Source organism: Chiloscyllium plagiosum, unplaced genomic scaffold, assembly GCF_037043375.1.
Source record: "Chiloscyllium plagiosum isolate Xiang-an unplaced genomic scaffold, Cpla_swu_hap1 HiC_scaffold_1, whole genome shotgun sequence".
Lineage (NCBI taxonomy): Eukaryota > Metazoa > Chordata > Chondrichthyes > Orectolobiformes > Hemiscylliidae > Chiloscyllium > Chiloscyllium plagiosum.
The window spans coordinates 42,699,471-42,714,624 of record NW_028270139.1 but is presented as its reverse complement, the minus strand read 5'-3'; the positions used below and the strand labels follow the sequence as shown (position 1 = coordinate 42,714,624).

Sequence of the window (15,154 nt, the reverse complement as noted above, 5' to 3'; positions counted from 1 at the left end):
AATGTTCTGTATACTGTTTGATCTTTTATAATTCACTGTGGGACGTAAGAGTTCCCTGCTGACCAGCCTTTACTATTCATCCCTGGTTGCTCTTAAGGTCATGGTGAGCTGCCTTTTTGAACTGCTGCAGCCCACATGTTGTAGGTTTACTGTCAATGCCCTTGAGGAAATTCCAGAATTTTGACCCAGTGACAAAGAAGGAACGGTAATATTGGGGAAATTGCACATGTTCCTATGTATATGCTGCACTTGTCCTTTGGATCGCAGTGTTCTTGGCCTTGGAAAGTGCTGTCTGAGGAACTTTGGTGAATTTCTGCAGTGTGTCTTATAGATAGTAGCAGGAAGCATGGACTGAGCTTTGGTGGTAGAGGGAGTGGATGCTTGTGGATGTGGTACAGACCAAGTATGCTGTTTGTCCTAAATGGTGACAAGCTGCTTGTTGTTCAAGCTGCACCCATCCAAGCAAGTGGGGAATATTCCATAACACTTTTTTGATTTGTAGCTGGTAGACAGGCTTGAGGGAATCAGGAAGTGAGTTTACTCGCTACAGTATTCCTAGTCTCTAACTGACTCTTGTAGCCACTTTGTGACGAATCTAGTTGTGCTTCTGGTCAGTGGTAACCTGTGGGATGTTGCTAGTGGAAGATTCAATGATGGTAACACCATTGAATGTCAAGGGACAGTGTAAGATTGTCTCTTATTAGAGGTAATCATTGCCTGTCATTTCTTTGTAGATCCATGTGCCACTTATCAGCCAAAGTTTGGATATTGCATTTGAACATGGGCAGCTTCTTATTTGAGGAGTATTGGACATTAGTTAGAGAAGGCTCACTTTTCTGCTACCTGAGATGATGGGATCATCTCATGGGGTAATGTTGTGCAGATTGGGCCTTGGTGGTTAAAGAATGAGCTGATTTTACTGAAACCTGTAAGATTCTGAACTGGTTTGAGAGGTGGATGCTATAAGTGGATTTTTTTTTCTCACTCTATGAAATCCAGAGCTGGAAGACACTGTTTCAATACAAGGGGTCACCGTGTAGTCATGTTTCTGTAATGGCAGTTAGATCACCTATGTTGTTACAAATATTATGTGCATTCAGCAGAGTGCTTTAACTTTGACATCATTCTGCCTTTGAAGCATCTTTGATGCTTGGCTTTGTTTCTCCTGTCTTCTCATCTCTTTAGCATCTTTTCAAGTTCCTGCTAATAAATTTGATACCTTCCAATTTGGATTACCCCTCACATTCACGTAAGGAATATATTGCAAATTTAATTGAGTGGCAAAATCTTGAATTATTTACAAAGTGCCTTGCTATGGTCCATTTTAAAGTTTCGCACCTTTTATGCTTGTATCACTCCTAAAATCTCACCTAGAAAAGAAATATCTTTTATTTGTACATATATATTTGCTAAACGTGTTTCTCTGATTCTCCCTTAGAACCATACAAAGTTTGTTAACTGCTTACGGTATTCGCCTGATGGAAGCAAGTTTGCATCAGCTGGTGCAGATGGGCAGGTAAGATTAGGCATAAATTATTCTGAAGTACAGTGTTTCATTTCTGAGTTTGTATGTGTTAACTGCTTACATTGCTTCAGGGTGGAAACTTCAGCACTATGAGCTCCGTCTCAACATTTGTTGAGGTCACTTCTGCTTTTGCTTTTGAGAATGTGTACGCTGGAAGAAGAGTTTTTATTCTCTATTGACTTATATTTAAAAAAAACAATGAAAACATACAGACCTAGCTAGTACTTGTACAAGGCACAGTGTTTTATCTGTTCACAACCACAATTTGCTTCAGTGGCATTTTCCAAAAGATGACAAGTTGATCTTATTACAGTTCAGTAATTGGATATTGCTCTTTGGTTGAATGAAATCTGGGAAATAGTTGCAATGATTGTTAATTATTTATCCAAGTTTGTGTCTTTAGAGAAATGACTTGTCATTCCTCTGTGTGGTATGACCTAATTAGGACAGTAACATGCATTCAAGTAGGCAGGTTCTGCCACTTAACAAATTTTTGTCTACAAGAGGCATAGTTAAATCACCGGTACTGAGTAAAGTATCTACAAGCATCACCACGCAGATATGAGTACAATGTGGATGTTATAAATCAGTCATTGTTCAGTTCTTCATTGTAATTAACATAATTCCTTTCTTTGCCAATATTATACCTCTGTAGCTTGCTCTTCATGAAGTAGACATATCTTGCTTTGCTATCATTAATTTATGGTTAAGATTGTAATTGAAAATGCTTCCATAATGTACCTTTTGAAAATGCTGCACACTTCAATCTCAAACCTTGCAACATTTGGCAGTATTTTGAACCGCAACAGTTGATCTTGGTGGGCAACAAAATTACATCTTTGACATTTATCATTGTTTAAGATGGTAAGGCAGCAAAATACTGAATCAACTGCAGGGACGACATAAAACATTTAGGCTCCAATTTGAATGCATTTTAATTTTCTAACAATTTTAAACAGTCTGCACTTGCAAAGTGCTGCTCACATCCTGTGGATATGGAAAATGTATTTCCTAGGCCTTATTTAAGGATACAATGGGTAAATGTCAAATTTTGGGCCCAAATAAGTAGTAGTGAGAGTTGTGATTTCAAGAGTTCTTGTTTTCATTTAGCTTTTAAGATGGAACTTTTAAAGCTATTTTAAAAAAGGAAAATCCAGGTATGGACTAACTGGCTTCATCTTTGCAAAAAGATTGTTTTAAAGGAAGGATAATTGAATTATCCTTTAGAAGGATTTGGAAGTTCATTTCCAGATATTTTGTCACCCTACGAGGTAACATCTTCAGTGGGCCTCAGGCGAAGCACTGCTGAAAATTCCTGCTTTCTATTTATATGTATGGGTTTCTTTGGGTTGGTGATGTCATTTCCTGTTCCTTTTCTCAGGGTGTGGTAGATGGGGTCTAACTCGATGTGTTGTTTGATGGAGTTCCAGTTAGAATGCCACGCTTCTAGGAATTCTTGTGCGTGTCTTTGTTTGGCTTGTCCTAGGATGGATGTGTTGTCCCAGTCAAAGTCATGTCCATCCTCATCCATATATGAGGATACTAGTGAGAGAGGATCATGTCTTTTTGTGGCTAGTTGGTGTTCATGAATCCTGGTGGCTAGTTTTCTGCCTGTTTGTCCAATGTAATGTTTGTTACAGTCCTTGCACGGTATTTTGTAAATGACATTAGTTTTGCTTGTTGCCTGTATAGGGTCTTTCAGGTTCGTTAGCTGCTGTTTTACTGTGTTGGTGGGCCTTTGGGCTAGCTACCATGATGCCAAGGGGTCTGAGTAGTCTGGCAGTCATTTCCGAGATATCTTTGATGTAGGGGAGGAGTGGCTGGGGTTTCTGGACGTGTTTTGCCTGCTTGTTCGGGTTTGTTGCTGAGAAATCGACGGATTGTGTTCATTGGATACCCGTTCTTTTTGAATACACTATATAGGTGAGTTTCCTCTGCTCTGCGTAGTTCCTCTGTACAGCAGTGTGTGGTGGCTCATTGAAATAATGTTCTGATGCTGCTTTGTTTGTGGATGTTGGGGTGATTGCTTCTGTAGTTCTCCAATTGGTAAGAGTATTATTGATAGTCTTGAAGGTTACCTCTAATTTGTTTCATTTAATGATGACAAAGATGTCATCCACGTAGCGGACCCTAAAGTTTGGGTTGGATGGTTGGCAGAGCTGGTTGTTCAAGTCTGTTCATTACTGCCTCTGCTAAGAACCTTGATTTCAGAGATCCCATGGGTGTTCTATTTGTTTGTCTGTAGGTTTTGTTGTTGAAGAAGTGTGTGTGGTAAGGCATAGGTCCACTAGCTTGATTGATGTAAACAGGGCTGTTACATCAAAAGAGACCATTATTTCATCCTCTTCTTAGTGTCTTTGATCTTCTGGAATTCTTGGATGGAGTGGCGTGAGTTGTCTTCTAAGTGTCTTTGGTGTAGTTCCTTGGCCAATCTGTAAGTGGATGTTCCAGCTAGTGAGACTGGGGGGAGGGGGGGGCTCCTGGTTTGTGAATTTTGAGTAAACTATGGAAGAGTGGTGTGTTGGATCTGTCTGGTTTCTCTTATTTCTCCAGATTTCTGAAGCTTTTTGAGTAGGGCTGTGATTCCTCAACCTGAGCTACAAATCTTCTCAAAACTCACTAGGATTTGGAAGGCATTTTAAAAAAAACATTGTTTCCTACGTTATTGTAATTAGTGGTATTTAGTTTGCACATTTTTAAAGATATTTCAGCATACAAATATATTCTGTAGTTTCTTGCAAAGTTGAATACTTAATTTTAACTTTTTCTTAATTATTTTGGTGTCCCATTTGAAGTAATGTGTATACTTTTTCATAATAGATTTTTATCTATAATGGGAAGGATGGAAATCAGATATGTGCTCTTGGAGGCTCCAGTGCCCATAATGGAGGTGTATATGCCGTAAGTTTGTTTTAGGGTCCATCAGTTATGATAAGTTTGCTTGTCGTGTTTGATTAATTGATCATAATTGAGTTTGCAGCTATTCTCCTTCATTTGTTAAACTAATGTTTGTTGTTTTGTATAGCTTTTAACTATATCTTAACATTTAAACAGACATCAAATGTGAAGTGAAAGCTTCAGATTTGTATTATATTTCCCTAATTCCGTGGCTAATGCATTTAAAATTTTTAAAAATTTCTTGCATTTTTTCCAACTTTGTTTTGTTTTGAAAAATTAGCATGTTGAAGCCAGTGATACTGTGACAAAGTTCAATTCAGTATGCAGTTTGAAACTCTTGTGCATGTTGACTTGTTTGTAATTTTAGCAACTCTTAAAAGATGGCAGTAACTTAAACTTTTTAATTGTTTTGAACTACCATATTTTAACTTTTGTCACTTACCTTTGACAGGTTAGTTGGAATGCTGATAGTACGCACCTAATTTCTGCTTCTGGAGATAAGACTGTTAAACTATGGGATGTTGAAGCCAACAGTGCAGTGACAACGTTTACTATGGGAAGTGATGTAATGGATCAACAATTGGGCTGCTTGTGGCAGAATAATCATCTGCTGAGCGTTTCACTTTCTGGCTACATTAACTATCTGGATAAAGCAAATCCCAGCAAGCCGCTACGTATCATCAAGGTATTGAACTTGCTAGTCATAGGTTGGCTCCCAGTTCTGTTTCTAAAGTACTGAGTGAATTCTGACATGATAATGTCTTAGATCAGGGATGTTCACTTTTAATGGTAATCCTTCATTGTGACCATTCACTTGGTGGAATCATTCATAAATGATAGAGTATCTGTTAATTTCATGTCAAAAAGCCCTATAGCATGAAAAGCTGTTCTATTACATAGTCATACAGCATGGAAACAGACTCTTCGGTCCACCAGTCCATGTTGAATATAATCCCAAACTAAGTTAGCCCCAGCTGCTTGCTCCTGCCTATATCCCTCCAAACCTTTCATGTGCTTACGGAAGTATCTTTTAAGCACTGTAACTGTGCCCATATCCACCACTTCCACAGGGAATTCATTCCACAGATGAATCCCCCTTGGTGTAAAAAAAAAAATTGCCCCTTATGTCTTTATTAAATCTCTCATTTGCATTTATCTATAACTGCAGGTGAGGTGCCTGACAACTGGAGGGTGGCTAATGTTATGCCTTTGTTTAAGAAATGGTTGTAAGTAGAAACCGGGGAATTATAGATCTGAGAGTCTGACTTCGGTTGTGGGTAAGTTGTTAGAGATAGCTTAAAAAAGTAGAATTTATAAATATTTAGAGGCACAAATTGAGAGGGAAAGTCAGTGTGGTTTTGTTCGAGGTGTCTCAAACTTGATTTTTTTTGAGGAAGTTACCAAAAAGACTGAGGGCAGAGCAGTAGGCATTGTTTACATGGACTTTAGTAAAGCTTTTGACAAGGTTCTGTGTTTTAGAATAATTAATAAAGTTAGAACACATGGGATTCAAGATGAGCTTGCCAACTGGGTGAAAAATTGCCTTAATGGCAGGAGACAGAGTGGTGGGAGAAGGTTGCTTTTCAGACTGGAGGCCCATCATCAGAGGTGTTCCACAGAATCAGTTCTGGGTCCTCTTGTTTGTCATTTGGAGGGGAGGCAGAGGAGATTCACTAGGTTGATTCCAGAGTTCAGAGGATTGACTTTTGAGGAGAGACTGAGTAGACTGGGATTACAGCATTATCCAGCATTCGATTATCCGGCAAGATCACAAAGTCCCGATGCTCGGCTGAACTGTTATCCGGCATTCAATAATCCAACATTTGATTAACCGAACAAAATACTCCCCACCCGTGTCCTTTGGATAATCGAGGTTCCTCTATATGTTCATTGAAATTTAGAAGAATGAGGGGGAAATCCTATAGAAACATATAAAGTTAGGAAGGGAATAGATAAGAGAGAAGCTGGGAGGTTGTTTCCACTGGCGGGTGAAACTAGAACAAGAGGGCATAACCTCAAAATTAGAGGGAGCAGATTTAGGACGGTATTGAGGAGGAATTTCTTCAACCAAAGGTTTCGAAATCTATGAAATTTCCTTCCCAGTAAAGTATTTGAGGCTACCTCGTTGAATGTTTTTAAAGCTCAGATAATGTTTTGAATAGTAGAGCTCTTGGGAGAGGGTGAGTAAGTGGAGCTGAGGCCTGGAAAACTTTTACCATGATTTTATTGAAGGCAGAGTGGGCTTGAAGGGCCAGATGGCTTGCTCCTGCTCCTGGTTGTAATGTTCTTATTGTTATAAATAATTTGGATGAGAACAGAGAGACATGGTTAGTAAGTCTGCGGATGACAGTAAAGGCAAAGTAGAATGAGGAAGGTTTTCTAAGATTACAGAAGGATCATAAACAATTAATGGTAGGACTTGGGATAGTGTTGCAGAATTGAGGGACCTAGGGGTTCAGATACATACTTTTTGTGTCACATATGGACAGGGTGATTCACAAGGCATTTAGTATGCTTGCCTTCATTGCTCATTCCTTGGGAATTCATGTTGAGGTTGTATAGGACATTGAGGCCACTTCTGGAGTGTCCAGTTCTGGTTGCCCTATTAGAGGAAGGATGTTATTAATCTGGAGAGGGTAGACAGGAGATTTATCGGGATGATACCAGGTATATAAACAAAGGCTTGATAGGCTGGGATGTTTTTCACTGGAGCGTAGGAGGTTGAGGGGTGACCTTTTATAGATGTTGATAAAATCATGAGGGCTATAGATGGGGTTAATGGTAGATGTATTTTCCCTGGGATGGGAGGTTTCAAGATGAGCATATTTTGAGGTGAATGAAAAGAGAACGTGTTAAGTAATTATTTTTGGTATCATAAGTGAAACTTTTCTGTTTGATACCAATGTTTTGCTTTATTCTGGATTAAAATTGCATACGTTTTAATGGTATAGTCACCCAGAACTAGACAGGAAGAAAGTAATTCTACCGTGAGTCTTGATTAAACATGCTATGTGGAGTTTGCACATTCTCCCTGTGTCTGCATGGGTTTCCTCTGGGTGCTCCGGTTTCCTCCCACAGTCCAAAGATGTGTTGGTTAGGTGAATTGGCCATGCTAAATTGCCCATAGTGTTAAGGGATGTGTGGGTTAGATGCATCAGTCAGGGGTAAATGTAGACGAATGGGTTTGGTGTGGACTTGTTGGGCCGAAGGACCTGATTCCACACTAGGGATTCTAATCGTTCTAATCAGTGTTGTTTCAGATTACATCATGCTCCACTCGGTGCCCATGTGGGCACGAAATCTACTGTTATAACACTGAAATACAATAATACTTAAAAAATTAAAGTGCCACCAAAAGCAAAGTAATTGAATTATTAGTCCTATGCCAGAGCATTATATTAGTTGCAACACTTGTCACAGCATGTTGTAAGTCATTGTTACACTGACTCTCTAGCAACAATCCAAACTCCTTAAGATATCACTGAACTGAGAGGTAATTTATTTAACCAATCTTTCACAGATAACTTATCTTCTGCGTGTAGGAAAGGTTAGGTTAATGTCCATTGATTTTTCCTTTGCGGATTCCCAAAAAACACATCCCACAGTACTTCTATTAGTTTCTACATTTCCACTGGTCAGCAATAATTAGCTGATTTCAGGTCTCTTTTGCCTATAGGAAACTTGAGAAACCTTGAAAAGGTTCAGAAAAGATTCAAAAGGGTTGAAGGGTTTGAGCTATAGAGAGAGGTTGAATAAATTTGGGCTGTTTTCCTGGAGCGACAGAGGCTGTGAGCGGTGACCTTTATGGAAGTTTATAAAATCTTAAGGGGCGTGGGATAAAGTAAATAGGCAAGGTATTTTCCCTGAGTTGGGGGAGTTCCGAACTTGAGGGCGGGGAAAGATTTAAAAGGGACCTCATGGGCAACCTATTCATGCAGAGGATTGTGCATGTTTGAAATGAGCTGCCAGAGGAAGTGGTGTAGGCTAGTATAATTACAACACTTAAGGCAATTGGATGGGTATAAGAATCGGAAGGATTTTGAGGGATATGGGCTGAGTGTTGGCAAATGGGACTAGGTCAGAGGTGGGGAACCTTTTCATGTTGGAAGGCCGCATTATGTTAGTTGTAATCTAATAAGGCCGCATCCAAGAAACTTCAATTATATGCTCTTCAGTCTGTGAGGATTATTTTGTTGAATTTTCTTTTACTCTCTGATATTTTAAATACATTCATTTTTAAGATTAAAATAAAAATAATAAAGGATGGAAAAAACATTAATAAAAAATAAAAGATTTGTTCTGCAAAATTTGGATTCATTCAAAAGGCCGTATACAATGGCCTAGAAGGCCACATGCGTGAAGTGAATGAGTTGGACCAAACAGTCTGTTTCCAGGCTGTCCATCTATGATTCTGAGCAGCATACCAATTATTTTTATTATGTAGACTATTTTAGTTTTTTATATTGGACATGCCTTTGTTTGCCGTTTCCATTCTGCTGAGTTACTTATTAGACAATGGTAAAGAGCTCGCCAAGAACTTGCCAAGATCTCTTTGGCTGAACTTCCTAAATCCACAAGCCTTTCCACCTTCAACAAAGTCAACAGTTTCCAAAACAGCCTAATGGTTTTACACATAGCAGAAGAATTAGAGGATATAAGCTGTGCCCCCTGCTGCCACCCCCACTTTACTAAACTGAATGGTCCAGGCTTTTGTTTAATGTCTGATCTGATTGTGGCTTTAACTTTACTCTCTTTCTTGTCAATAAGAAATCTATTGTGGCCTTGAATAAATGTCGACACTCGATCTCCATTTTTATGGGGAAGAGAATTACACAACCTAATAGAACATAGAACATAGAACAATACAGCACAGAACAGGCCCTTCGGCCCACGATGTTGTGCCGAACTTCTGACCTAGATTAAGTACCCATCCATGTACCTATCCAAATGCCGCTTAAAGGTCGCCAATGATTCCGACTCTACCACTCCCACGGGCAGCGCATTCCATGCCCCCACCACTCTCTGGGTAAAGAACCCACCCCTGACATCTCCCCTATACCTTCCACCCTTCACCTTAAATTTATGTCCCCTTGTAACACTCTGTTGTACCCAGGGAAAAAGTTTCTGACTGTCTACTCTATCTATTCCTCTGATCATCTTATAAACCTCTATCAAGTCACCCCTCATCCTTCGCCGTTCCAATGAGAAAAGGCCGAGAACTCTCAACCTATCCTCGTACGACTTCCTCTCCATTCCAGGCAACATCCTGGTAAATCTTCTCTGCACCCTCTCCAAAGCTTCCACATCTTTCCTAAAGTGAGGCGACCAGAACTGCACACAGTACTCCAACTGTGGCCTAACCAAAGTCCTGTACAGCTGCAACATCACTTCACGACTCTTGAATTCAATCCCTCTGCTAATGAACGATAATACTCCATAGGCCTTCTTACAAACTCTATCCACCTGAGTGGCAACCTTCAAAGATCTATGTACATAGACCCCAAGATCCCTCTGTTCCTCCACCTGACTAAGAACCCTACCATTAACCCTGTATTCCGCATTCTTATTTGTTCTTCCAAAATGGACAACCTCACACTTGGCAGGGTTGAACTCCATCTGCCACTCCTCAGCCCAGCTCTGCATCATATCTAAGTCCCTCTGCAGCCGACAACAGCCCTCCTCACTGTCCACAACTCCACCTATCTTCGTATCATCTGCAAATTTACTGACCCACCCTTTGACTCCCTCATCTAAGTCATTAATAAAAATTACAAACAGCAGAGGACCCAGAACTGATGCCTGCGGAACTCCACTTGTAACTGGGCTCCAGGCTGAATATTTACCATCTACCACCACTCTCTGCCTTTGACCAGTTAGCCAGTTTTCTATCCAATTGGCCAAATTTCCCTCTATCCCATGCCTCCTGACTTTCCGCATAAGCCTACCATGGGGAACCTTATCAAATGCCTTACTAAAATCCATGTACACTACATCCACTGCTCTATCCTCATCCACATGCTTGGTCACCTCCTCGAAGAATTCAATAAGACTTGTAAGGCAAGACCTACCCTTCACAAATCCGTGCTGGCTGTCCCTAATCAAGCAGTGTCTTTCCAGATACTCATAAATCCTATCCCTCAGTACCCTTTCCATTACTTTGCCTACCACAGAAGTAAGACTAACAGGCCTGTAATTCCCGGGGTTATCCCTATTCCCTTTTTGAACAGGGGCACAACATTCGCTACTCTCCAGTCCCCTGGTACCACCCCCGTTGCCAGTGAAGACGAGAAGATCATTGCCAACGGTACTGCAATTTCCTCTCTTGCTTCCCACATAATCCTAGGATATATCCCGTCAGGCCCGGGGGACTTGTCTATCCTCAAGTTGTTCAAAATGTCCAACACATCTTCCTTCCTAACAGGTATCTCTTCTAGCTTACCAGTCCATTTCACACTCTGCTCTTCTACAATACGGTCCCTCTCGTTCGTAAATACTGAAGAGAAGTACTTGTTCACGACCTCTCCTATCTCTTCCGACTCAATACACAGTCTCCCACTACTGTCCTTGATCGGACCTACCCTCGTTCTCGTCATTCTCAGGTTTCTCACATACGCATAAAATGCCTTGGGGTTATCCTTGATCCTATCCGCCAACGATTTTTCATGCCCTCTCTTAGCTCTCCTAATCCCTTTCTTCAGGTCCCTTCTGGCTATCCTGTATCCCTCCACTGCTCTGTCTGAATCCTGTTTCCTCAACCTTATGTAAGCCTCCTTCTTCCTCTTTACCAGACATTCAACCTCTCTCGTCAACCAGACACACTCCTCCCCTTGGAAAGGGAGGAAAGAAATTTCAGACTCTGATTTTAATACTCTACCTTCTGATTATAGGTTTTTGCAGAAGGAACGTACATCCTGTCAGCACCTACTCTAAAATCCCTGTACATTCAACAAAGTCAACACTTATTCTTCCAAACTAATGGGTATAGAGCCATCTTGCTCAACCTTTTCCTTGTCAGATATTCTCCACAGGAAATATCTGAATGACCTTTTGTCTGAACGCACTATATCCTTCTGTAAGGAAACCACAACATTACAGTGTACTTGGGTGCTGTCAAAAGCAGCTGTTGCAATACTTCCACAATCCTATTTCCTCTTGTATTAAATTCCACCATTCTATTTAACTTCCAAGTCAATTCCTGGAACTCTTGGCAGATGGTGATGTAATGATAATGTGACTGGACTAGTAACCAGAACTCAAGAATAATGTTCTGGGGGCATGAATTTGAATCCCACCATGGCAGAAGGTGAAACTTGAATTCACTAAAATCTAGCATATTGACAGCCATGTCCTTCCTTGGTCTGGTCTGCGACTGACTCCAGGTCCACGGCAATGTAGTTAACTCATAGCTCTCTGAAATTGCCAGCAAGCCACTCAATTCAAGGGCACTTAGGGATTAGCAATAAACGTTGGCCTTACCAGCAGTGCCCAGATCCTATGAATAAATTTAAAGAAAACCAAATTCTAACTCTATGATTCATGTAGGATACCCAATCTATCTACTGTATCTTCCCATTCAAAAAATATATTGCTTTATGCTCTGCCTGCCAAAGTGGTCAAGCTTACATTAGTCCATATGTGTTACTTCAACTGTGCTTACTCACTCAATATATATAAAACCTTTTTGAAGACTTTTTTTCTGCACACCATAATTTGCTTTCATACCCATCTTTGTCATCAGAAATTTAGTGAAGACTTTCAGTACCCCCCCCTCCTAAATCATTTGCATAAATTGTAAATAGAAGAGGCACTGCTGCTGGCCTTACTAAGCTGGAAACTACCCAATTATTGTACGCTCTGCTTTTAAGTATGGATAAAGATTTAGTTAGTTAAATGTTGCCCCTTACACCATAAGCTCTTGTGTATTGGGCTAATCGATGTTTACTGGAAATTGTGACATTTCCAGGTTTTCCGTTTTCCTTCTTCCACCTTGTTAATTCCTCAAGGGCACTTATTAACTAAAAACTCATGTTTCCAAAGGCATGTTGTCACTCACTGATCACATTGATTTCCTACATATCTTCCACACCCCTTTACTCAACTATAGATTTTAACATTTTCCCTATGGCAGATATTAGGTTATCTGACTCACTTAATTGAAAAGCACAGGTGTAACAATGCTATTCCATCTGCTGAGACCTTTCCAGATTTTGGCAGGTTATGGAAGATTCCAACCAATTGAGGTACCAACTTTGTCGCCATTTCTTTTAAAACCCTAGGATGCAATCAATCAGGTCCATAGGACCTATCAGCATTTTGTTCTAAAAATTTTTCTAGTACCTTTTTTCTCTGATTTATATTAAGCTCCTCTATCCCTTTAATCTTTTTGATTTTCAGCTGATATTGGCATGTCTTTTTGTGTATTATGCAGTGAGGACAGACACAATGGCTGTTGAACAGTTCTGCGTTTTCCTTGTTTCCCATTATTAATTCCTCCCAGCTCCCCCTCTCCAGGAACAATGCTCAATTTAATTGCTCTCTTCCTTTTCAAATAGCAGAAACTCATTCCTTTTCTTATATTTCTAGGTAAATGTTTTGTACTATTTTTCTCATTTTTTTTAAGCTATTCTTTGCTAATTTCTAAATTGACTTAACTGTAAATTGTAAAAATAACACTCATTAGTCTTTGCATTATATGCTTTTTATGATTTAATATATCTTCAACTTGACCATTAAACTTGCTATTTTTCTCCATTTTACTAAATGGAATATTCTTTGAAAACTAAGAAATAGCTCATTAAATGTCTTCTACTGCTTCTCTATTGTCCTACATTTTAAAGATATTTTCTCGGTTCAGTTAAGCCAGGTCTGTCTTCATGCCCTTGTAATTGGACTTAAGTTTAAATGATAGTCTTACATTCTCATCTCACCATCCAACTGGATGTGAAATTCATAATTTTATGATGCCCATTGCCTAGACGTGTTTTCATGCAGGGGTCACTTAGTCCTGCTTCATTGCAAATGGCCATGTTTTTCATAACTTGCTGACTGGTTGACAGAAAAATACACTCCTTTAAGATATTTTCCTACATTTAATCGGTGAACCCACATACTTTGACTCCCAATCTGATTTGTGTAGTATGAAGATCAAAATCATCTATGGTTATTGCAGTATTTTTCTTGGAAGCTCGCATGTTCCTTCCTGTTCACTCTGTCTAGAGTGCAGTGTGTTTATAAACTATTCCCACAAGTCAGTTCCCATCTTTTTTTTCAGTATTTTTTTTCAGTACCCAAATTAAGTCTAAAATCATCTCCCATTCTTGAATTAGAGTTATCTCAGTATCTAGCTTGCTGTCCTTCTGAAATGCCAAATACTTATGAACATTTAGGTCTAGCCTTGATCAACTTGCAAACTTGAGTCACAAATATTTCCGTTTTGTTTTGTATTCTGCTCACATTGAGATACTGAACTCCTAATTTAATTTGTTTTAACCATTGTTGCATCTCTAGCCATAACAGCTAGAGCAGGTTTTGTTGTGTCCTCTTGATTTAAAGTTTGATTTTCGTTATCCATATTGTTAATCTGCTCTGTTGCTTTTTTTTTGTCCACACCTGTAACTGGCTAGTTTTTTGACTTAAAAAATTGAGTTATAAATGAATCTGTAGAGCTGTACTTTGAAAGCTGATTATGGGAATAACCTTTAGTCTGCCAGAGCAAACAGAGTGTATGAAATGGTTGAAAGGAAGTTTGAGGAATGGAAAAATATTAATAAAATTAACTGAACTGCTCAGTTCCAAAGAGGACTGATATCAAACTTGAAATGTTAACTGTTTTTCTCTGCATGGATGCTGGCAAACTTGAGTTTCTCCAGAAACTTGATTTTGTTTCAAATCTCCAGCATCCACAGCAATTTTGCTTTCAATTTAACTGCTCTTGTTTATTACAGGATTATGTTTTGCTGATGCAATCTGTTTTGAAAGATAACAGCATTTCTCTCAAAGCTTCAGCAACTTATATGCTCAACCCTTTTTGTATGCATGTGTATCTATCTTAAAAATAAAATTCAAAACTAAAACTAAAAAGCTTTGGAGACAGAAGTATTGCAAGATGCAGTTTTATGAAGTGACTATGCTACTGTAAATCAAGGTCTTAATTTGAGATTTTTCCTTTTACATTCCTATAATTCAGATTAACTTTTACGAAGAACCAAATTCTCTTGGGTTCCTGTAACTATTTTTACAAAGAGATTAACATGATTAGAATGCTCTTGAGCTATGAAGCTATGAATATTAAAAAAAGGTGTCCTTCACAGAGGACATTGCAGATTAAAATGCCATAATTTGTGCTGTGATCTGGTTTGTTGGCACTTTGTGTTCAAAAAGTTATTAGCAAAATACTGCCCTGATTTTCTGAAAATTGGTGTTTCTTTTCAATATATTTTGTATTATATTTGTCGTTGTAAAACTTTTTACAATGTAAACTTGTGAAATTTTTAGTTTGTTGGCGTTGCCTTTCAGGTACCATTCATCTTGTCAGAAATCCAATCGTGGCTGTCAGAGAGGGGCTATTATATGCAGATTGAGATACTGTTAGTTCCTGACAGAAAATAATCTGAAATTATCTTAATCCTGAGAGAGATGCTTATTTGTGTAACCTCTTGGACCCAGTAAGGTTAGTTATGAGTGCCGAATAAAAATTAGTCTTCATTTAACTCTAAGCCCAGAGGGAACTCT

General features: G+C 39.2%; 1 protein-coding gene across 1 annotated transcript in view; it reads left to right on the top strand.

The window, feature by feature from the left end:
- Positions 1 to 15,154, top strand: part of wdr1 (WD repeat domain 1) — a 53,173-nt gene that overhangs the window by 18,179 nt on the left and 19,840 nt on the right. Inside the window, exons 6-8 of the mRNA XM_087986479.1 lie at positions 1,439 to 1,516; positions 4,346 to 4,426; positions 4,875 to 5,108. Coding sequence (XP_087842605.1) covers positions 1,439 to 1,516; positions 4,346 to 4,426; positions 4,875 to 5,108 — 393 coding nt within the window. The remainder of the gene's footprint in view (positions 1 to 1,438; positions 1,517 to 4,345; positions 4,427 to 4,874; positions 5,109 to 15,154) is intronic.